General features: G+C 32.9%; 4 protein-coding genes across 7 annotated transcripts; 2 read left to right on the plus strand and 2 right to left on the minus strand.

Annotated features, from left to right (window-relative positions):
• The first annotated feature begins 7,106 nt into the window (after nucleotides 1-7,106).
• On the plus strand, nucleotides 7,107-8,859 carry LOC108472931 (protein POLAR LOCALIZATION DURING ASYMMETRIC DIVISION AND REDISTRIBUTION). Of its 3 annotated transcripts, none has more exons than XM_017774498.2 (3): nucleotides 7,109-7,658; nucleotides 7,782-8,149; nucleotides 8,345-8,859. In XM_017774498.2, the coding sequence occupies exons 1-3, from the start codon at nucleotides 7,388-7,390 to the stop codon at nucleotides 8,690-8,692; spliced, it is 987 nt and encodes a 328-aa protein (XP_017629987.1). In that variant the 5' UTR covers nucleotides 7,109-7,387; the 3' UTR covers nucleotides 8,693-8,859. The 3 variants fall into 3 exon arrangements, with proteins under 3 accessions (XP_052885114.1, XP_017629987.1, XP_017629986.1); XM_017774497.2 differs by having other exon boundaries at nucleotides 7,110-7,658; nucleotides 7,743-8,149; XM_053029154.1 differs by having other exon boundaries at nucleotides 7,107-8,149.
• A 226-nt stretch (nucleotides 8,860-9,085) lies between these two features.
• LOC108470420 (chorismate mutase 2-like) lies at nucleotides 9,086-11,270 on the plus strand. Its single transcript, XM_017771720.2, has 5 exons — nucleotides 9,086-9,623; nucleotides 9,951-10,037; nucleotides 10,144-10,287; nucleotides 10,373-10,465; nucleotides 10,553-11,270. Exons 1-5 carry the CDS (start codon nucleotides 9,558-9,560, stop codon nucleotides 10,787-10,789), a joined length of 627 nt encoding a protein of 208 aa, XP_017627209.1. The 5' UTR covers nucleotides 9,086-9,557; the 3' UTR covers nucleotides 10,790-11,270.
• Nucleotides 10,915-14,563, minus strand: LOC108470419 (3-hydroxyisobutyryl-CoA hydrolase-like protein 2, mitochondrial). 2 transcript variants are annotated; one of them, XM_017771718.2, is made up of 14 exons: nucleotides 14,242-14,563; nucleotides 13,947-14,027; nucleotides 13,754-13,822; nucleotides 13,533-13,596; nucleotides 13,149-13,228; nucleotides 12,960-13,043; nucleotides 12,611-12,695; nucleotides 12,338-12,423; nucleotides 12,133-12,254; nucleotides 11,939-11,999; nucleotides 11,727-11,825; nucleotides 11,550-11,651; nucleotides 11,430-11,471; nucleotides 10,915-11,277 (listed from the first exon to the last, which is right to left on the minus strand). In XM_017771718.2, the coding sequence occupies exons 1-14, from the start codon at nucleotides 14,362-14,364 to the stop codon at nucleotides 11,158-11,160; spliced, it is 1,218 nt and encodes a 405-aa protein (XP_017627207.1). In that variant the 5' UTR covers nucleotides 14,365-14,563; the 3' UTR covers nucleotides 10,915-11,157. The 2 variants fall into 2 exon arrangements, with proteins under 2 accessions (XP_017627207.1, XP_017627208.1); XM_017771719.2 differs by having other exon boundaries at nucleotides 14,196-14,379.
• Nucleotides 14,564-14,878: 315 nt separating this feature from the next.
• Nucleotides 14,879-19,963, minus strand: LOC108470451 (BTB/POZ domain-containing protein NPY1). The gene is made up of 5 exons (XM_017771767.2): nucleotides 19,055-19,963; nucleotides 18,643-18,876; nucleotides 17,314-17,383; nucleotides 15,870-17,045; nucleotides 14,879-15,638 (listed from the first exon to the last, which is right to left on the minus strand). Exons 2-5 carry the CDS (start codon nucleotides 18,702-18,704, stop codon nucleotides 15,099-15,101), a joined length of 1,848 nt encoding a protein of 615 aa, XP_017627256.1. The 5' UTR covers nucleotides 18,705-18,876; nucleotides 19,055-19,963; the 3' UTR covers nucleotides 14,879-15,098.
• Between the last annotated feature and the right edge of the window lie 3,074 nt (nucleotides 19,964-23,037).

Consider the following 23,037-nt stretch of genomic DNA (forward strand, 5'->3'; position numbering starts at 1 on the left):
TCACCACTTACTCTGTTTCATTATTGATATATAATCCGAAAATTATTATCACATTCATAGATGTTAAAGTCATCCATCTCTAACCCACATTGCTCCAATTTAATTAATTTTAATTCTTTCAATATTTTTAAAATCAAGTATTTAAATATATTACTTTAAAAAATATATTTAAACATAAAATATATTATTTTTTTCTATATTATATTTTATACTTTTAATAGTTTATATATACAAGAATAAAATGATAATTTTATGTAGTGCAGCAGGTTGAGGCAGAGTAAGCAATTACTAAAACCGTTCCATATACACTATTCAAAAAAAAATCTACACTGCCTCGCCCTGCATCCACTTTTCAAACAAAAATATTCACTTTATCTGAAGTGAATCAGTTTAGAATCCATAAGACTATTCGAATTTATCATCCCTAATTGTACATCTTACTTATGTTTTATTTATTTTTTAACTTGTATATTGCTTGTCATAAAATAAAACTTCTTTTGTTTCTCACATTATATTTTTAGAGAAGTGCATAAAATTACAATTTAATATTTAATATTTAATGTAATGATAGTGTAGAATTTTATATTTTGTCTGTTACATAATTTAATTTAATTTTAATTTTTAAATGATGAAAAAACCTCTAAATGAATATTCAATTTAACTTCTAATTATTGTTTTCAATAGGATATTTTTTTATCCATTTATTGTATTATGATTTTTTATCATTAAGTTTTTTATAGTGTATAACATTATAGACAGTGTGATGCATAAAATATAAATTCAAATTATAAAATAGAATAATGATGAAAAATCTTACAATTTAAATTAATATTTTTCATGTCAATTTTAATGTTCATATTTAGAGTTTATAACTGTTCCTTCCAATAACATATTTTTAAGGTTGGAATCTTATTTTCATCTTTAAAGTGTAATATACTTTATCACTCCATCTAACACTTATTAGTAAATTTAAATATATTTTATATACCTTACTTCCAATTTATAATTTTATAACACAAATGGAACTATAAAGCCACTGGCAGTGGGCATTGCCCACCAAAAAGCAGCAAAATTAGGTTGGCATTGCATTGCAAGGAAACTCCACGTGGTTTCAAATTCAAGCTTGGATTCCAAGCATTCTCCTTTCACTGATGTGTGTTACAATTTTACAAACTACCTTTGAGCATTTCTCACGCGTCAGTCTCCAACCACAACCACCGCTAACTCAATTTAAACCATGCTATAGGGAAGCAGCAGGTTTAGCTGTTGTGGCCCCTGATAACGAGGGACGTCGGATGGTTGCGGGCTGCTCTAATAGTTCCTACCCCCGGTACTTTAGCGGCAGAGGCCCATGCCATCCGATTGGGAGGAGAGCTCGAATGGTTAACAATGAGTGATCCTTAATTTTGATTGCCTGAATTTGATCACAGCTTTGCAAGAATCAGTCGCAATATCTTGGGAGGATGAGGCCATTATCCACTCAAATTGGGAAGACCTCTCCTTTTGTATTATTATATCTTCTGTGCATTCCGGCGTCACTGTAAGCAGATTGGGTGGCAAAAGCCCTACTGCCCTTGTAATCGGGTGGAATGTGCTCCCCGAAGTCTTGTTAGCCGGCGAAAAAAAAAAAAAAAAAGATGAACTTTAGAACCTTTAAAAGATTCAACTTTAAAAGGCTTTCCTTCTTCGACACCTGTCTAAGGATTTTTTCATTATAAAATAAATGATTAAATTTCAATTATGGTCCCTTTATTTTATTTGATTACATAAGAATTATTAAATTTCAATTTTAATTCTTATACTACACTCAAATTTAAGATTTAATCTTCATACTTTATATATTTACATAATTGAGTACCTCAATTCTGTCATCAGACGTCCTCTTTCCTTTTCTTTTTTTCCTATAAGATACTAGTAAAATTTTAGTATTGATCACTCTACTTTTTAAAATTTTAGGATTTAGTCTATATTTTAGTTTGACATAATTTGGTCATCTACTTTATCAATGACATTAGTTGGTTTAAATAATTAGCATCCTTAACTATTACAATTAAAATGTTGTCCTGAATATTTCTTAAAAACACCTTTTCAACACATACAAAAAAAACATTTATTCCAATCAGTAAATAATATTCAATCATGTTTCAATTTACTGTTCAATATCAATAAATAATATTCAACAATTCACATTTCAATCGGTAATCCGTTTTATTCCAAGCTCAATATCAGTCAATAATTTTCAATATCAATCAATTTATCAATGTCATTCAGTAACAGTCAGTCATTCAGTACCCTTTATTTACCCCTATTAACATTACTCGGACATTAACGGATATACGGATCCAACCAACAAACCAGTACGACACTCAATGCCTCATTGGCTTTGCCGAAGTAAACAATAACAGTAAGGTACTCAGTACCTCATTGGATTAAACCGAAGTAACAGTAGCAATACGACACACATGGTGCCTCGTCGATTCGAAGTCGAAGTAATAGTACGACACTTATAGTGCCTCATCAACTCAAGGTCGAAGTATTCCTGAACACTTCCAATCCTATGACATGCCAACTATATCCAACTTAGTCCGACATTGTTAATAGGGTATTCAATTTACTTTCAATTTTTCAATCAATACAGATTTCAGTTAATCACATACATTCTCAATTCAATACAATTCACTTTACTTTTCAATAACAAATATTCAAAATTTCATAATAATCACATATTTATATTAATTTCATCACATTCTCAATCAATATACTTTTCAAATATAACATATATCCAATAATCAATTTTCACATCAATCACATATATCTATATTAATTCAATTCAATAACAATTACTAATACTTACCTTAATTACTTACAATAACACATAAACCGAATATAACAATTAATAATTAAAATTGAATTAAATATCAATTCAATTTAAATTCAATACCAATGCTCAAATATCACATAAATCATAATTTCACAAACACTCAATTCAATATAAATATACTACACTTACCTTAATTTTCTTACCATAAACATTTAAATTAAAATATAACAATTAATAATTAAATTCGAATTACAGAAATACAAACCGTAATTTCTGAGCTAACCCTCGTTGACTTTGCCTTTTCCTTTCTTAGCCGAGGTTTTCAGGGGCAACGTTAGCTACGGAAATTGAAATAATTAAAAATTATCAATACACTACCATTCAATTTCACATTGAATATTCCAAATTTTTATTCAACTTTTGTCTAAATTCTAATTTAGTCACTAAACCGAGACTAGCTTTTATTCTTCACATTTAGCTCAACATTTTCAATCAATTTCCACTTTAGACTAATTTAAACTCTCTAATTTGACCATAAAATCATAATTTTGAAATTCTTTCAATTTAGTCCCTACTATTAAAAACTTATGATTTATTTTACAACTCAATTCTTATTTCACTTCTAACTTGAAATTCTATCAATTTAACCCCTAATTCTTCAATTTATTCAACACGAACAATATTTAGAAATCTAATAACTTTCAAAATTTCCACTTAAAACAAGTAGTATTTGTAACGTCCCACTACCCGAGACCGTTGCCGGAGTCAAGCAGGAGACATTACAAAACTTATCTTAGCACTTAAACAGTTTTCGTAGTAAACTATCCATCTGCGTCACGGTCGCTAAAAAAATCATATCTCGAGTTACGAAACTCGAAATCCAATTCCGTAAATTTTTCCTGAAACTAGACTCATATATCTACTGACTAATTTTTTTCTAGAATTTTTGGTCAGGCCAATTAGTACAGTTTATTAGAAAAATTCTCCCCTATTTCGGGGTTCGGCTACTCTGACCCTTGTGCACAACGAATCAAATTTCTTCCTGTATAGAAATCCAATGACTATGCCATTTGTTTCAATTAAAAATAGACTCAATAAGGAATCCATACATATAAAGTTTGAGTCCTAATTCTTAATACACAATTTATGGTGAATTTCTAAAGTCAAAATAGGGAATCCAGAAATTGCTCTAACCTTGTTTCATCAAAACGTAAATATCTCATAAAATACAACTCTTTTACTTATTTTGTTTCTTCCATATAAAAATAGATTTATTAAGCTTCAATTACATATTTTATTCATCATTAATTCACTTTATACTATTTTTGGTATATTTTCAAAGTTAGACTACTGTTACTGTCCAAATCTGTTTTAGTATAAAATGTTGATAACTAAGTTTATAACATATTCATTTCTTCTCTCTACAATATTTACCAACACTTCCTCTTATTACTCTTCACTAACATATCAAAACATACCATACTTAAGGTTTTGGTAACATTTACAAAACATACCAAAATATCACTTAACAACTTAGATACTTTCAAAATGACCAAAAGACATCCTAGGTACAATGCCATTTTCCAAAAGATAGAAACTTCACCAAATTGAGTTCGGGATCGGCTTGTATCTTTGAGTCCTTATACTTTCATACCTAGCCTATGCACGGAAACAAACCGTGACGCTGAGAATACTCTCAGTGATATTTCTATAAACAATAGCTTAATCAACTTTAAAACATGGTAATTCAAACACATTATTGCTATTATTCAATATCAATCAAGACTTTAATAATCTTTACTTTATTTACCCTTATTAACATAACTCGGACACTAACGAATACACGGATCCAACCCACACTCCGGGATAAGCACATAGTGCTTCATCGAACAAATCCGAACTTTAACATTATAGTACACAAAGTACTTCATCGGAACAAATCCGAACTTTAACGATGAGTCGACACATAGTGTCTCATCGACTCAATGTCGGAATATCCCAATACTTTCAATTCCTATGACATGTCAACTATATCCGACTGGCCCAACACTGTTAATAGGGTATTCAAAATCACATTCATTTCAATATGGTAAAAATACTTACCTTATTCACATTTTCATACAATATAAATATCAAATATAGCAATAACGATTAAGCTCGGTTTATAGAAATACAAACCACTATTTATCGAATTTAATCGATATCTTCGTTTACTTTCTCTTTTCCCTTCTTTGATGACGTATCCGGTGCTACGTTTGCTACTAACAATCATACAATTAAAAATCATCAATATACTAATTCATAAAACACATTTTCACTTTCTATCAAACTTTTACAAAAATCCAGTTTAGTCCTTTTCCATTACTAATCTTTTTCTTTAACTTAAGCTTCATATTCTCTTTTAATCAACTCATTAAAATTTCTAACTCATAAAATTCATTATAAAACATAAATTTTGAGCTCTATTCAACTTAATCCCTATTTAAACCTAACTTAGAATTCTTTTAATAAATCACTCAATTTTCACTTCTAACTTCAATTTCTAGCAATTTAACCCATAAAACCTCAATTTATTAAACTAAATCAATATTTAAAAATTTTTATTTTTCTTCATTTTAACCTCATACACGTAGAACTTTGAATTAAGCATCCATAAACATAAAAATTATAAGAAAATAAGCTAAAACATCTTACCAATCAAGCTTTAGGGCCTTAATCCTCAAATTTCCCTTTTCTATTTCTTTCTTTCTTTCTTTCTTTCTCAAGTTTGCTCTCTGTAACTCTTTCTATCTTTCTTTCTTTTAACTTACTCATAAATCTATATTCAATATAATAATATTAATAATATAATATTATTCTAATAAAATAACTTAATCTATAAGAAAAACTACTTTAAACATTTAATATCTTTACCAACTATTACACATGTTATATCATACATTCACACACATGGCACTTAGGGTCTAATTGCTAGATTAGTCCCTTTACTAATCTTTAATCTATAATTAAACTTTTATACCGTATGCAATTTAGTCCTTTAAACTAAATTCAAGCTACTTCACTTAATTAAACACTAAATAACCATTCAACTATAATTCATAAATATTTCTAATAAATATTCATGAATTAATTTCACGGAAACAGTACTCAAGACTCAATTTTCGATACCATAACTTTCGGTTCATTATAGTATTTATCTCTAAGATTCCAAAAACATCAAAATTACAAGAAAATTGACCAAATTAACTTACCACTTAAACTTGGAACCTTGAAATCCCTAATTTCCCTTTCTTTTTCTTTCCCCAATTTTCCTTCTCTGTTTCGTTTCATATTCTGTTCTTTCTTATTATCTTGTTTCTTTTTATTTGTTTTATTATTAAAATATTATAATAATATATAATATTATTCTTAAATAATAAGTAAATATATATGTATTACAATTGTATGTATAATATTTGTACACATATAAATTATTATTACCATGCAATTGTCACAATTTAATTTATTTATTTACTCTATTTAATTAATATAAAATAATATTAATACAATAATATTTACTTAAATAATAAGTAAACAATAATAATTACTAATATATGTATATAACTATTCCACATGTATTTCACTATTATCACACATTTATCACTCATGGCTTAATTGCTCATTTAGTCCCTTAAATTTCCTTTATTCTATAATTAAATATTCACATTTTATTCAATTTAATCCTTATACCTAATTAACCTCACAATTAACTTCGTAAATATTTAAAAATATTTACTTAATTCATTTTTCGAAACGAAACCTGAAAATACATTTTTCGATAATTGTAAAATTTGAATTATTATATAGATTCTAAACTTTTAAAATTTTTAAAAAATAATTATAGGTCAACTATCAATAAATTTAAAATTACATAAATGGTACCACATTGAATAAATTTGCAAATATCTCAAACAAAAATACATGAAATTAAAATATTTTAAATCCAACTATTAAAAATATTCTTTATAAATTGATCCACATTTAATTAAATTTTTGAATAATTTATTTTAGGTATATTCTCAACATTAAAAAGAAACATAAATGTTTGTGTTTGAGTATGGCCCCAGTAGCTGCATGATTGGATGCTTGTTAGTATTTAAGATAGTAGTATAAGACAGAAATTTATGAATTAATGACAACCGAAATAAGGCCCAACTAAAGCCACAGCTTCCTCCATTTCTTAATTTTATATTCTTATCATTCATGATCGTGCAATCGCCACTACCCATTTATCCGCTCCTTTATTCTCGTCACCAATTGTTACTAATAAATTATTTCATCAATAATTTTTTGATTTTTATAAATACATATTTTTCAAAAGTCAATAATAAAAAAAGTGAAACATATTATGTTATTTTAATTTAAAGCTATTTTAAATTCATTATAATTTTTATAAGAAAAGCCCAAAATCAAAAACTTTCCATTCCCTCCAAATCAGTCACCCTTCACTCTCTTTTACTTTTGATTTTTATTTCCGCTGTCTCTTTTCATTTTCCTTCTTCAGCCCAGAAATTTGATCTCAAGCCAATGCGAATGGTGTTTAAGTTAAAGCCCCTGCTTTTGTCTCCTTTCTCTAAATCCAAACCTTCGCCTCCTTTACGCATCGCCGACGTGCTTTTACTTCAAGATCACGAAGAAGACAGCCTCCTTCTCATGGACGGTTCGCGCCGTATCGCTGCTCGCTTGCTCTCTGCTCTTAAGCGTGGGAAGGTGGCGAAGAGGGTTATTGGTGACGAAAGTAAGGAAGATGACGTTGCGCCGCCTGATCACGAAACCGACGCTCCTGATTTCTCATCCGGTAACAATATAAATTTCCCTATTTTTTATATTTTGGCTTTTGAAATTTCAAATTCTAATGTTTTTTATTTATTTAAAGAAGCAGAAATATGTGGGAAGGAATCTAACTTTAATGTGGGAGTAGGGTGTTGTTTGCTCCATCTTATTGCTGAGAGTAAAAATGAACTTCAAAAGATGAAGGAATTGAAGATCCAAATGGAGAATGTTCTTCAAAATGTTAAAGAGGGACTGCTAAATACAGACATACTAGTTTGTAAGAATCTTGAATCAAATGATGGGGATGGGGTCGATGAAAGTTTGGGTTTTAACAGCAACCTTACATCAAATAAAGTATTGTTTGATCAGTCGTTGAATTGTGATGATGCACCAAAAGACGATTGTTTAGAAGGAATGGATAGACTTGAAGCAGAACTTGAAGTTGAGTTAGAACGTTTACTTCTCCATTTGGATTCAGGAAAATCCTCCACAATCCCACCTGAGAAAAACATCAAGGTACGGAGAAAACTTGGAAATTCTTAATTTTGTTTCAGACTTGAACATTTTGTTGTTGCTATTCAAAGAATGATAAAGAAACACGTTTAGATAATAAGTCATGTTAGTAGTTTATATAGAACATTTAGGTTAGAATTTGAAATCGTTACAAATTCCCCAGATACGTTAAATGATGTTGTGTGCAACCATACACAGGAGAACACTGTTAACACCACTTCAGTGAGAAGCTATAATGCTGAAGTAATCGACCCTACAATTGAGGCAGAGGAAGAAGACCGTCCGGACTCACATGGCGGGGTTCCTCCATATGAACTGGAGAGGAAGTTGCATGAATTACTGGAAACAAGGCAGGAACAACAGATAAGAGAGCTAGAAACTGCTTTGGAAACCGCAAGGCAAGAGCTCCGTGAAAAGGAAGGAGAGATTTCTTGGTGGAAAGAAACCGCACATCTTATGTTAAAACATGTTAAACAACCTTCAGGACTTAAATTTCCAGTACGTTCGACATGCTCACCAACTGAAGTGAGAAAAAAAGGATTGTAATGCAGCTGATCCCCATCATGTATTAGGTGTAATTGGTGGGTTTTAAATATGAGTTGCTTCTCAATATTTAGATGATTGGTTTGAAAATGTAATAACAAGTGAGAAATGAATACACGGATTCAAGGGAAATATATATAGTTCGTCAATGGATCGCTTATCATATAAAACTGGTTGGTTCTATACATGTAATATTACAGAGTACTCCTTCCTTTGCTTTTAGATTACAGATTTTGTTATAGCTATCTAAGGGAGGAGATGTTTCGTTGCAACTTATCCAAGCCGAAACATCTTTATTGAGGGAATATAAAATTAGAAATCCCAATTGTTGATAAGATTTTATGTAGTGATGGCAACTACACAAGGTTACTAACCATATCGCTGTCCGTTGCCTTTTCTGGTTGGAAGAAGATATGACAGATATGAAAACAGTATCTTACAACCATGCTAAGCCCGAACCCATCAGCCTATAACTTGCACGTCTTTCTTAAAGGTGATTATATATGAATGTAGATGTGCGTCTCAAACTTTTGGGCTGTCGTTGACTTGTCGTGGCTTCAATTACTCCTGGTCATGGGAGAAATAGTTGGTTGGTATTGATGAGTGAGAGCTATTAATTTCAGAAAAATCTTCGGATAATTAAGAGGAAAAAAGGGAGAGAAAACAATTATTTGCCAACGCATTACCATCTATTAATATTTGGGTTCTTCCTCCTTTTGACCAAAGATGGATGTGTCAGTGGTAATTGTGTTAATTCTCTTGCGTTGGACATGTTCGATTAGTGAAGTCGAAATGGTAAAAGCAGAGTCCGATAGAGAGAGCCAGGTTTCCTTTAAATGCTCCAACCTACGACCCTTCCTACTTTTCAATGCCCGGCTCTTACGGTTCTTTGGTTGAGTTGGTTGTTAAACAAACAGAGGCCGTCCAAGCTAAGGTATATTCTTTTCATCTTTCAATTATCCCAATAATGTTTGCAGAGGCCAAGTGAAGGGGCAGGCCGGGCAGTCTTCTCGAAAGATTTTAAAGCTCTATATTTGTAAATAAACCATGTTTACAGTAGGCCTCCTAATTATTTTAGAATACCTTATTAAAATATCAATTTAATTATTTATTCTACTTTTTAATCAATCAAATAATCAAGTCATGGTCCAGCTCGTGTACGCACTGCTAATTTGGTAGAAACCATGGCAATGGAATTATGGATAATGGAACTTGTTTAGAGATTGAGTAGAAATCCAACCTATATATGAACGTGTTATAGGCCGGTAGATATGAAAATCCCGAGGAACATCCATTCTTCCCAGATGATTTACCACCGTCGCAGGTTCCACCTCACAAGTACTCTCGGGTAATAATTTATTCTTTCAAGCCTAGTACCGGCGCGTTCTTTTTCCGGATTTCTTTAATACCGGAAGCAAATTCAATTAAAATTAAACCTGATCCCAAGACCACAGGTTTTGAATCCTGCAGCAGTGTCCGTTAACGTAAATAAGAAGATATGGGATTTATATTTCAACAAGCTGCTTCCATTGTTTGTCTCTTCCGGTGATGACGGAAACTATGCCTCAACAGCTGCACGTGATCTTGAGTGCTTACAGGTAAGAATCTCCCGCAATGTTCTCTTTTTTATCTCTCTGATGATATGGAGGCAGTGACACTAAAATATGTTGTTATTCCCTTCAGGTCCTATCTAGAAGAATACATTACGGAAAACTTGTGGCTGAAGTCAAATTCAGAGATGAATGGAAGCATTATGAACCTGCAATTCGTGCTCGGGTACTTTCATTTCATAGCTATTATGCCACCAATGATGCATATATGAAATCAGTAGTATACTTTTTTTTGGTGAAAATGGAATTTTAGGATAAAAAAACTCTGATGGATTTATTGACGGCTCCGGCTGTGGAAAAAGCAGTAAAGAAGAGGGTGGCGAAGAAGGCAAGGATATTTGGGCAGGAAGTGAAGGTGGGTGATGATAGTGATGAGAATAAAGGGAAGTACAAGCTGGATCCAGCTGTTGTTTCCAGATTCTATGGAGACTGGGTCATTCCCCTAACAAAGGATGTTGAAGTCCAGTACCTCCTCCATCGCCTTGACTGAAACCTTGGTTATGTATCAGTTCCAGTCAAGGGTTCACAATTATAATTCAGAATTAAATGTATTCTGTCAAATTCTGCTTTGATTATTATGTCTAGTTCTACTCCAATGTAATATGTGCACGCATCTTTTCACAACACCCTCAAGCCGTTTTGAATCAGTTCTCCATAAAAACATACGGAACAAGATCTGGTCTTGAAAAATCACAAACAAAACAACTCTTTCTAATCTCTGCGTTCCTACTAAAGTTCTATGTATAACTGATAACACCATAAAAATATGGGATGTTATTTCCATAAATGAAAAGAACTGATCAACCAAAAATTGTCTGCTACCAAAATCTGATAGCTTCCCCTACAAAGAGATCTTCTTTAGATGTAAGGTTCTCTTAGTGAAGTTGGCAGCACCAGTTCAGGCTCTAATTCCCCAAGTGGCGTAAAGTAGTACTCAACCATGTCTTTACTAACCTCTTCCAGGCTTGCGGGGTACCACTGTGAATTTGTTAGATACAAAAATCATAGGAGTAAGATTATATGAATGGATGGTGGGATTAAAATCCCGTTTTACTTTAATGTAGGCCTTTCGATTATGTACTAGTATAAAAGTACATGAACACAGACAATGGGGTCAGAAAAGAGAGTACCTTGGGAGCAAAATCCTTGTCCACTAACCTAGCCCGAACACCCTGTAGAGACAGTCCGATTACATTGACAAGAAAAGTGATTCAGGAAGTGCTCTCTACGTGAACAAGAACAGCCCATACCTCAGTGAAATCATTAGAGACCGATTTGGAGATCCAGGCAAGGGAAATCCGATATTCACGTGCCAGACACTGATCAAGTGATTGAAATCTACCTTCTCGTATCTAGCAAAAAAGTAACTGACATAAGCCATTGATAGTGAATATGGTATTTAAAGCACTTGGACATTGTTAACCTACGGATCTTAGAGTAACTTTCAAGCTCAATGGTGAGGCTTCTTTCATTTTTCTCAGCACTGTCTTGCACCAATCATCATAAGCTCCAGCTGCTTCATTTTCCTGAGATATCAAAGTCTTTAACTGACTGCCCAGGAACACACCCCATTCACTTGGAAAATGTAGGCGAGGGCCTACATGCACATGCACACACATCTGCATATAATTATGCTTACCAGAGAATCAATAATTTCCTCAACAGTGTCATGGCTGAAACATTTATCAATTGTCTCAATCCTGAAACAAAAACACAAGATAAGAGAAGACAAAATCTATCAGGAAAAACAATGATTCTTACAAATAAAATTAAGCAGTCGAGATATAAAATCTGTTTCTAAGTTCTACAATAACCACAAAAAAAAGAGGTTACCTGCGAAGAATGCTGCTCCTATCAGGATAAACAAGGTCACCATATTGTGCAAGAGAAGAATCTATGACAGCTGGATCATCATTCATCAAGTTGCCAAGACGTTCTTCAATCCAAGCAAGCCTCTATAGGGGCAGTTTGTTCAAATAAGTTGAGAAAAGAGGAAAGGAGGAAAAGCACAAAATAAGAAGCACAAGAAAAAACAAACAGCATTTAAGCAATAGTGGGTAGCAAGGCCACAGGCAATCATTTCAACACCATTAAGCTTGTCTCCTGTTAGAGCTAAATATTCCCCTGCAGGAAAAAAAAAACATGTATTGTTAAAATAAACTGGAATATGTGGCCAAGATATGCAAGCAAGTAATCTGGAGAAATGAAAAAATTCTTATATTTTAATAACTAGAAAAGTATACAAATAAGTCACACATATTGATGAAGTCAGCTATGCATTGAAAAAATCGAAAAAATGGCAGGTCAATACCTAAGTAACCAGGTAGGCGAGAAAGATAAAATGAAGCCCCTGCATCAGGATGGAACCCCAGTTGAGTCTCTGGATGAGAAAAAACCTGAAAATGTTAACCAAAGGTAAGGAAAGGCAATCACGGAAAGGTTAAAAAGGAGGGCAAAGGGAGAGAACTGTTTGCCCCATTATCAATCCTCATTCTACAAGGAAAGGAAAAAAACATTCTTATTGCACGGGCATAGAAGTTCAATCCCCACATATCATGTGTATGCCACTCATAAGAAGCAAGACGGATACATTAACGATAATTTGGACAACGCACAAATTCTAACATAAAATTTCTTTATAATGTTGTGGGACCACATACAGTTTTATCAGTCACTAATCTAAACATCCCTGGCAAAGAAATTCCACCTCCACACCCCATTGTTATTCCATCCAAGATTGCCACCTGTATATATGGTCAGTGATTATAGTCAGAAACCTCATTTGCGGTTACCAAAGAAACTCAGAAGCAGTTCACAAAGACATCAATCACTTAAGGTCGAACTCTCACATGCGGCTTCAAATATGTTCCTTGTAGATATACAAACTTATATAGCGTCTCAAAAAACCTTTTACATTCATAAACTTTCCCTGCACAAAGTTTAATCAGGTGAAACATGAATCACAAACTCCAGTTATGCCAGCTATAAAGTAACTTAATAAAAAAGAAATTGCATTGCATGTGATAATAATGTGTCAAGTGTCAACAAAACATGGCTAGGAACATGCCATAATCATGTTTGTAAAATCCTTGGCCAAAGAAGTTCTGATTTCAAAATTCAAATTGGTCATGATGGATATCATAGTTAAGATGTCATTATTGAATTGCTTTCTCAAACTGGAAAGCTCTAAATTGACTAATCAAATAACTAAACGACATTGATAGCTGACTAACCTTCATTAAGTAAGCGATGGGGAGCAACAGTATCAACCCCAGAACAGAAAGCCCTGCCATTGCCCTTCAGTAAATTCAAGACAACAACTCAGACGCCAATGAAGATAAAAACTGAAATGTCAGGACATGAAGAAATTCCATTGACAGGAATATCTGAAAAAACAAACGACATGTTTGTTCGTGTAAATGAGTGTTGTAAACCTAACCATGCAATATGATACCTTCATTAAGACAAAACCAATATCAGGGTTTTCTTCCCATGATTCATACAATCTCTTCAGCCGAGCTGCCTATGAAATTTAAAAAAAAAAAAGGTCTTACATCTATTAGCTACTTCAACATATGGGTCAAGAGGAGAAGTTGAAGTTATCAACTTTAAAATTAGAACCAAAAGGAGAGAGGGCAAAATTAAACCATCGAGGCGGTAAGTGCATTGAGAGCAGAAGGTCTGTTGAGAATGGCTGCTCTTGATTTAGCTCTTCCTTCCACTAAAACCTGAAACATTTCACGCACAAATAAGCAATCTTTTTTTTTAATTAAAAGAAAAGCATTTTGGTTTTCCATTTTTTGCTGAAAAACAACAAATTTAAGCACAAAAACATACTTTACACACGAATCACGGGAAGATCACCCAAAAAAATTGACTAAAAAGTTATGACATACAGAAGAAAAATAAAAACCCAGAAAGCAGACAATTATCTTCAAAGACCTGCTCCTCGAAATCACCATATAGAGCATAGTTGGGCTGAGCAGAGAAACATCTTTGATGATAGAGGATCCCAAGTCTTTGAAATGAATGCCTAGCTTTTAATACAGCCTTCACTCTCTGCATCTTTGCTTTGCCCTCTCTATCTCGCTTGCTTTCACTTTTGACGTTTCTTTAGGAGAACGAAGCTTTTTCGCCTTTGCTAGCTGGCCTCGCCTCGCCTCGCCTCGCCTCCCACACAGTGTTTCCCTTAAATGATGTCCAGCGTCACTGTGGTTTTTGTATCAAGAATTCATCGTAGCCGTTCGGTTCGGCTATCGACTACTTTTAGTCAAACTGTCAGGGTTTTTCTGGCCCAAAGATGAGCTCCGTACATTTTAAAGCCCACAGAGTAACGGGCATGAATTCCGAATTATTTAATAGGATTGTATATAAGAAAGAAAAAAACCTAATCCAAAAGCTTACGAAAATAATTGTGCCATTTACCAATTGCTCGGGCCACGGCCTTTTCATCCCCATCCAATTATTGGGTCTCGAGTATTACACACAAACAAATAACCCAAGACCGCGGTGCCAAACAATGGGACAAAAGTATAAACAGAAATTGTCTCCCTGGACAATTAGGTAAAAGGCTATTAAGTTTCACTAAAAATGTAGTCCGCTTGATACCATAATGGATGATCATACAATTAGATAGAAGATTTTCGTAAGAGAAGGACCCAAAAAACTGATATTACATTATTATTTTTCCCCCAGCTGACCAACATTTTAGAATACTTCAAACATGACAACCACCCCCATCGGCCATCATAAACTACAACCTTTTTTTACACTAGTAATAGTTTCTGAATCGTCCTTGTCTACGAAATAGAATGCCTCCTGTGTTTGGCAGATGAAGCCGCGGACTTCGTATCCCCTGGAACCATCGAGGTCGGGCTTTGCGAACTTCCAGAGGTCTCGGAACTTTTGTTCTCCCCATGCCCTTTTCCCACAACCCACAACTTGTCAAATATTCTTCTTGATCGAGATGGCAGCAGCTGCATCCCACTTTTACTGTTTCTGCTATCCTTCTTCAAAAATTTACCATTTTTGGGGAATTCACTCTCTTTTATCTTGGTCTGATTCATCTGTTTCTTGATGGAGTTGCAATCTTCAGCTGCAGTTTTTTCCCATTCTTCCTCGGTGTTCGTAGTGGAACGGGAAGCATCGCGGGGATTGTTTTTAAGTGATTGAACTCCTGCTGAAGCTCTAACCTGTTCAAAGAAGAGAACTTGAACTACAACCCGAAGTGGGAGTCTATCGTTCTGTGCAGCATGCATTGACGCATCCATTGTCAACTTCTTCACATCCATCAGGCTACACAGTTCCTTTCTTTCAGCCTTCGTCAAGCTCAGATGCTCCTGCAGATGGTAATAACCAGGCATATTACAAATAACCAAATCACATACATTACAATGTACTAAGGACATTTATAAATAAACAAAATTTCAATGGGATAGTTCATCCTTCGCACACAAGTCATACCATGTACTGCCAGAGCAGCAACAGATTTGAGCTTATGAAATGGGATAATATATAATCCTAAAGTCTGGAAGATCAATGGAACTGGCATCCATAATTCAAAAGCCTACCTTGAGGTACATGTCAATGGCTTTATAGAGTCCATCATGAACCGGTCTAGCAAACTCAGGGATAGACCGAGCCAAGTCAATGAAACTGGCAAGGGAGAGATTCGGATCTCGTGCAATTTCTTCAAGATACCCATCAATCACTTTACCAACACTCAACAATGATCCATGCCCTAGAACAAAATCAGTACATCCCACATCATTCTTTCCAAGATCCAAATCTTGACTGCACTTCTTATTGATCATACACTGATTCACAATAGAATGCACCATCCCAACATCATAAATGGTTGTTTGAGGAGACCGTGCTGGGATTAATAAATCCTTGACAGAAGCTTCATGCAACTTTAAACTTATCCTATTCATTAAATCTTCCCTCGCTGAATCATCCACCCCAACCAAAATGGCAACTTTCAACAGCTTCAGCAAGAAACTACATGAACAACTCACACCCTTATCTGAAGGCAATAAGCATACAATTGTTTCCACCAGTAATTTGTTTCTCCAGGAATGTACATCAGAAATCAAGGCATCAACAGAATCTGGCAACCATCTGACAGCGTAAGTTTTGAGTGCCTCACCGATGATTGCACCATCCATTCTTCCCTTTGATTTCACAGCAGTCATGACTCGTTTGTACAGAAAAATCTCTAGCTCACATACGTCTTCAACCCACCAATCTTTTGGAACAGATTCAATCTTCTCTTGGTATTTCATACCACCCTTGACTATTATTTCAGGGGCCAATAACTTCCGGTTATACGTGTAGGACCAAGTGACGTTTGCAGGATCCACAGAGGTTTTAGATGCAATGGAATCAATGCACCTTCCAACAATCTTCAGGTTTTCAGACCATGGTAGAAGAGACTTGGTGGTTTGTAGAACAATGATGGAATCTTTCCAGCTACGTAATATGCTAGAGTTGATGAATACTTCAATTTTGAAAATCAGGTTACCTCGATCAACATCCTCGGTCATCTCTAAGTATTCAGCCGCACAACGAGCAGCCACAACATTGTAAGCATTTAAAGTAACGGTCATTCCATAGCAGAATTTCGCACAAATTTCAAAAGCTTTTGGTCCTCCAGGAAAATCAACCATATCAATTTCATCAGAGTTCTCTTCACTAGCCTTCAGAACTAGCTTTTGCAATCGATTGCTCTTAGACATTAGAGGAAACTGCAAAGAGACATTATGACCTCAACCATAATTAACAATTAAGAGAAAAATAGGTGCTCACCACAGGCAGAGCATACCTTTTTCTGGAAGAAATAAAAGCCAGTTGAATAGCTGATTGAAGAAATACATATAAAATTTCTTAACTTCTAATGGAATGAATATAAAAAAAACCAACATGGCCCAAAGCACCAAAGTTAGGATAGAAATTCATAATTTACACATACATGCACATAAAGAAGCATTAAAAATTTGAAGAGATTGAGCATACCTTGTGAAGGTGAAATTTCACTTCACCAACAATGATGGTGACATCTGTTGCCAAATCAGATATGACATACCTGCATCAACAAATATTCTCTGTTTAATCCCAAATATAAGAAAACTTCAAGCTAAATAACAAAAAGAACAACAAAAAACATACAAAAGAAACTACATCCAATGCAGGATTGAAAGTTTCAAAATTTAGACGCCATTTGACCTTATTATTAAGGATTAAATGAGGTTTTATGATTTCTGTAATTTACTATTTAACTATTGCACAAACTGATTACTTACGAGTTACGACCACTGTACTCCAGCCATACTAGAAGTCTGAAAATAATTTTTATTTGTTCCACAATCGCTAATCCATAGAAAGATCTTGGGGGTTAAACACTAACCATAATGGAAGAAACCATTTACTGGGATCTTATTAAATCCGCTATTCAAAGAATGTATCCAGAGCACTCAAGACTATATCACTCCTACTGGATATGCCCTTAGCAACACAATGATTCCGTGATTCGTTTATGACAAGTTGCTTTCAGGGGAAGAGACTTTTGGAAATGTTATGATGTAAAATACAAGCTCGTTCCTTGTTGGGAGATCTGGGAAATGCCCGAATGTTAGGTGAAATATGCTATTGTTTACAACAAGAGATTTCATACAACACGATGATTGAAGGCCTGCACCCCCCCCCCCCAATATGCCTTTCCCACATTTGGACCCCCAACTCATGGGGTTCAACAGTTGGACCACTCCCAGATACTCATCTCCTTTTTCACTCTTCAGTCCCCTTCCCCCCACTAAAACCAAACAATGAAAAGGAAAATAATTGTAATGAAAACCACCCATGTGGTTAATCTGTCACCAAGACAAAGCAAAATCAAGAGGAAAAGAAAAGAAAGTTTACATGTTAAAGTTATGACTTTTCCCCGATGGTATGATTAACCGCAAAAAGTTATCTTTTTTTAAAGCTATATTTTTTTTAAAAAGAACAATCATAACATAATTTACAGTAAGAGCACACAGAAGACTAATAAAACAAAATATAATAAGGTATACATATTCAGTAAAAAAAATCCATAAAAACTAGAGTTGATGAACTTGCAGCTCATAAACCGTACGGACTATTATGCAAGACATAAGCAACAGAGGGATAACACCAACTCCGATAGTTAAAACATGTCAGGAGCAGACAGCATAACGGAAAACAAAAATGAGAGGCGAAACAAAACCAAACCCTGATAGAAGAATGTTAAGAAAAGCTCAAAAACATCAAAAAGATTATATTGGAATTTTGCAAAGAAAAGAATGCTGGTAGTGAAACCTTTCTTACCGGATGCATTTGCCATCAGCTTGGAAGGTGTCAGGTTTCGAGCCAAGCTTCATAAACTTCATTTTGTTCTTTTTTTTCTCGAAAATAAACTTTAGAGAGGAGAAGAAACGACAGGTGAACACTCTTGAAACAAACTCAAGAAGCGACGCCTAAGTTCCTTGTGGTTGTAAGATGCCCATACATGAATGATACCATGTACCAACGGAAAAATTTCCTTCTTTCTTTCTCTCTCAGCTGAACAAGAGTAAAATCCAAACCAGACCAGAAACCGAGGTTCAAAAAGAAATTTTAGGCTTTCAAAGAATATGGAAAGAAAAAATATAAATATCTATCTTTTTCACTACACTAGAATTCTAAAAAAGAAAACATGCAAACGAGACAGCAAGAAGCCAAGGAGAGAGCATTAATAAACATTTGACTAAGACGAGGAATGCCAACAGCCCCTGCTTCGTTATCCCCTTCAACCTTTAATCGAACACGTACGCTGTTCTCAGCCCATTTTCCCAGTTTCCCCCACTTTATGATAACATTGATGACGCTTATACAAAATTCACTAACCAAACCAAATGGTCCAAAATCCGAAGCCGAAGACAAATAAAGGAAAAGAAGAAGCAAAACAAAAGTGTGGCGTAAGAGAGAGAGAGAGAAGAGACAATACTATGAAGCTTCTAAATAGAAGAAGAAAGCAAGAAACAAAGCTATCAAGTTAGAAGAAAGATGAGAGAGTAAAAGAGACGAGCTAAAAAGCTTTGGTGTAAGGGGTCATGTGTATGAATGATGGAGCTGTTTATATCAGCTACATCATATCAATAAATTCTCGCCGCCTTCGCCTTTAAAATCAGAATTCTTTTTTGGGGTCTAAATTGCTATTAAAATCAACATGATCCGCTGAATGAAATCAAAAGATCTTTTCTCTCTCCTTTTGCACTGGCGCAAATCTCGATGAATCTCTCTCTCTCTTTTATACCATGGTAAAGAGAAGACTAATATATTATTTGTAGCTGTGTGCGTGATCAATGGTGGTCAGCTTCCAGTCTGACGAGCTTGTCTCTCCAATCCAATCCTTTTAATCCTTCCTCTTCCTTCCAATATTTTCTTTGCTCTTTCTTCGCTTCATTTGCAAATAAGGGAAAATTTTATAGAAGAAATAGGGAGTAGGGAGACTGTCATACAGGGTGGCACTTTTTATCGAGCTTCCCTTTTTTTTTTAATGCCGTTAAAGCACGCCATCTTTGGTTTTACTGTTTTAGCCTCGGTTTCCTTGTTTTATTTACTTTCTCTTGCCACTGTGTTGTTGTTGCCTTGTCTTTTGACCTTTTTTTCAAGCCAGCGCTTTTTGTTTTCGTTTTTCATTTCGGATCGGATATGTTCCTATGGCATAAGTTTCAGATTGTCGTTTGGTGTAGCGGTGTAGCTCACTGGAAATTCAACACGTGTCGTAAAGAGGTTTCTATACTATTTGTGCTCATTTGTAATAGTTAATTACAAAGTTTTTTAAACGAATTTATAGTTGAATTGTTCGTAATTAATTCTTTCGATTTAAATTAAATAAATTAAAATTATATTCAATTGCCAGTTTAATTGACTTATATCAATTTGTAAATTAATCAATTTTATTGCATCAAATCAATCCAATTTAATTTTAAAACATTAATTTTTCTTTTTTCGGTAGTATTTGTGGCCATTTCTTGGAAATTACTTGCTATTTTGCTAGTTAATTAACCAAAGAATGGTCGTTAAGAATGGCAAGAAGCATAGACTTTTTTCTTCGTAACTCATTTTTTTATCAATAGAGATTTAACACTAATAATTAAAGTGTGAAATAAAAATAGGATAAATTTCAAAATTTTATATAAATTATGGTTTAATATGTAGTTCTATACATAAATTTTGATTTTATATAGTTTTATATATAAAATTTTAATTTGATCTAATTTTTATAAATTATTAACATAATTATTTATATAATATTATTTCATGTTTATATATTACATACATAAATAATTATATTTATCCAATATAAAAATAAATTAATGTATTTATTTTTTAAATGTGCATGATTAAATCAAAAGTAAAATTTTAAGTATATATTTGAACCACAATTAGAGTTGCATATATATAATTACACCAAATTAAAATTCATGTATACAATTACACATTAAATTAAATTAAAAGTATAATTTTGAGATTTATCCTAAAAATTTAATCAATTCCTTCGAAATTCAATTGAAACAAATGTATTATTTCAGCTGTAGATTTCACTCGTGAATATTACAAAATCAAAAGGCGAATAAAAGCAATAGTTTATTTAACGTTAACTATCATTTGTAAAATGATGCATAGTTCAAACTATGACATTAATGATGGTAATAGATGATTATGTTTGTTATACTTAAATTTTAATTTGTCATGATGTATAATTCTTAAACAATTTAAAATGGTTGTGTATATGCATTAAAAATGATGATATAATTTATGACAATTACATGTAAAATATGATTAATAATTTAACTTTAAAAAACCCTAAAAAACACAGGTTAGCATAAGTCATAGATTAATACGATAACAAATAGTTTAATAAAATATAAAACAAAGTTAGGCAGAAAATATAAAATGAAGATGAAGTGGAATTTTATCACCTATTTAATATCAAAATTCATTTTAAATTGTTATTTAAATTTTGATTTGATTGACATTAAAATAAATTACGATTATTTTTCTATTTATAAATTGGAAGGAATTATTGTACCAAAAAATAATTATAATCAAAATTTAATAATGTTTATGAATAGTATTATCCTCATCGCAATCAAACTATGCTAACAGTAAATTTCGATCAACTGACATGAAATGAGAATGGCTTTTAAAAACCCCTTCCGCATAGATGATACACGAAATGAATTCCCGACCTTTTTCGTCATCATTGCAAAAGTAAAAAATAAATGCACTAAAACTAAACGAACAGATAAAAGAAACTAAAACTAAACACACCATCACAACTTTCATAGAAAACATGATAGACTACTAAAATCATAGTAGATTTAAAATTTTCAAATTTTGCTTTTAGTTATGTATTTAATACTTGTATTTTAATTTCATCGATTTTAATCTGTGTTTTTTAATTTTTAAATTTTAGTCTTAATTAAATGGTAGTAGTTAAATATATTTGGTTAAATGCCATTAGTTTTATATTATGCTTAAAGTTATAGATTTAGTCCATGTTCTCTAATTAGATCATTCATAGTCACTCTATTTTTTGAGTTTCGAAATTTCAATCTTAATACAAATTAACGACAGTCATTAAATCTTTTAACTGGTTTTTTTATGAGTAATATGTGGAAATAATAAGCTAAGATAGCATTACACGTGCGATAATATGTTTGATGCATCAAATTGTGAAAATAACAAAAACTTAATGAATTTAATAGTTACCATTTAGATAGAACTAAAATTTTCCAATTCTAAAAGTTAAGAATTGGAAATGACCAAATTAAAGTGCAAATACTAAATCCACAACTTACACAAAGTGCAGGGTCTAATAGCATAATTTGACATTTAAAAAAACAAAGCAAGCTTTTATTTATGTATATGCATACTTTCACTCGACATTATCCTACAAATCTCTTTCGCTATAAAAATTATTGTAAAATAGAAATGAGCAACTGGACAAATCATTCTTGACAAGAAAGTTTGGAAAGTTGTGTGCCAATTCAAGATTCTTAACAAGTTAAAACTTATTCTTTGGAAGTGTTCCACTAGTACAAATCCTACTAGATATGGCTTTATGGAAAAGAAAATGTGCTCCTAATCCTCTATGTGAATTGTGTAATCAAGTTGAGGAAACTATAAAACATATTGTCCTTGGTTGTGACTTGTGACCGGATAAGAGTCATTTAGTGTGAAACTTGCTACGGTATGAGGCTACAATGGGAGAACATTAATATTTTTGACCAGTGATTGTTACAAATGGTGAAGAATTGAATATTAAGTTGATGTGTTTGGTCTGAAATTTAAGTTGATATGCTGGTTTGTCGAGGTGCAATCCAGAAAAGTTGATGAAAAAAAATCGAATTATTTTATTAATAAAATTTTATGAAATCTGTTATAAGAAAAGAAGAAGAAGAAGAAATCATTATTTCGTGTAAAGATTTATACATAGATAAAAATTCACGTGAATTCAAATTAAGATCAGACGTGATAAAATGTTAACAAATTACTTAAATAAAAATAATAAAATATAATTTATTATTATCATTTGGTACTATTATTATTGTTACTTGAAAATATTTAGAGAATTATAATTCTCACTGCGTTTAAATTCCAAAGAAACTGATGATAGCAACCTATGTTGGGTTGCATTATTAAAAAGTAGAAATGGCGAATCATGGCCTGTTG

Source organism: Gossypium arboreum, chromosome 5 (assembly GCF_025698485.1).
Source record: "Gossypium arboreum isolate Shixiya-1 chromosome 5, ASM2569848v2, whole genome shotgun sequence".
In the NCBI taxonomy this organism is placed as follows: Eukaryota; Viridiplantae; Streptophyta; class Magnoliopsida; order Malvales; family Malvaceae; genus Gossypium; species Gossypium arboreum.

What these genes read in the sequence shown, in the direction of transcription:
- LOC108472931 (XM_053029154.1), top strand. Translation starts at nt 7,388, where the DNA reads ATGCGAATGGTGTTTAAGTTAAAGCCCCTGCTTTTGTCTCCTTTCTCT. An exon ending in CACCTGAGAAAAACATCAAG is followed by an intron (nt 8,150 to 8,344) that starts GTACGGAGAAAA and finishes AACCATACACAG; the next exon opens with GAGAACACTGTTAACACCAC.
- LOC108470420 (XM_017771720.2), top strand. Translation starts at nt 9,558, where the DNA reads ATGCCCGGCTCTTACGGTTCTTTGGTTGAGTTGGTTGTTAAACAAACA. An exon ending in CACCTCACAAGTACTCTCGG is followed by an intron (nt 10,038 to 10,143) that starts GTAATAATTTAT and finishes CCAAGACCACAG; the next exon opens with GTTTTGAATCCTGCAGCAGT. An exon ending in GTGATCTTGAGTGCTTACAG is followed by an intron (nt 10,288 to 10,372) that starts GTAAGAATCTCC and finishes TATTCCCTTCAG; the next exon opens with GTCCTATCTAGAAGAATACA.
- LOC108470419 (XM_017771718.2), bottom strand. Translation starts at nt 14,364, where the DNA reads ATGCAGAGAGTGAAGGCTGTATTAAAAGCTAGGCATTCATTTCAAAGA. An exon ending in GATTAGTGACTGATAAAACT is followed by an intron (nt 12,696 to 12,959) that starts GTATGTGGTCCC and finishes TAACATTTTCAG; the next exon opens with GTTTTTTCTCATCCAGAGAC. An exon ending in CCCACTATTGCTTAAATGCT is followed by an intron (nt 12,255 to 12,337) that starts GTTTGTTTTTTC and finishes CTGCCCCTATAG; the next exon opens with AGGCTTGCTTGGATTGAAGA.
- LOC108470451 (XM_017771767.2), bottom strand. Translation starts at nt 18,704, where the DNA reads ATGAAGTTTATGAAGCTTGGCTCGAAACCTGACACCTTCCAAGCTGAT. An exon ending in TGAAATTTCACCTTCACAAG is followed by an intron (nt 17,046 to 17,313) that starts GTATGCTCAATC and finishes GTCTCTTTGCAG; the next exon opens with TTTCCTCTAATGTCTAAGAG. An exon ending in CCATTGACATGTACCTCAAG is followed by an intron (nt 15,639 to 15,869) that starts GTAGGCTTTTGA and finishes TACCATCTGCAG; the next exon opens with GAGCATCTGAGCTTGACGAA.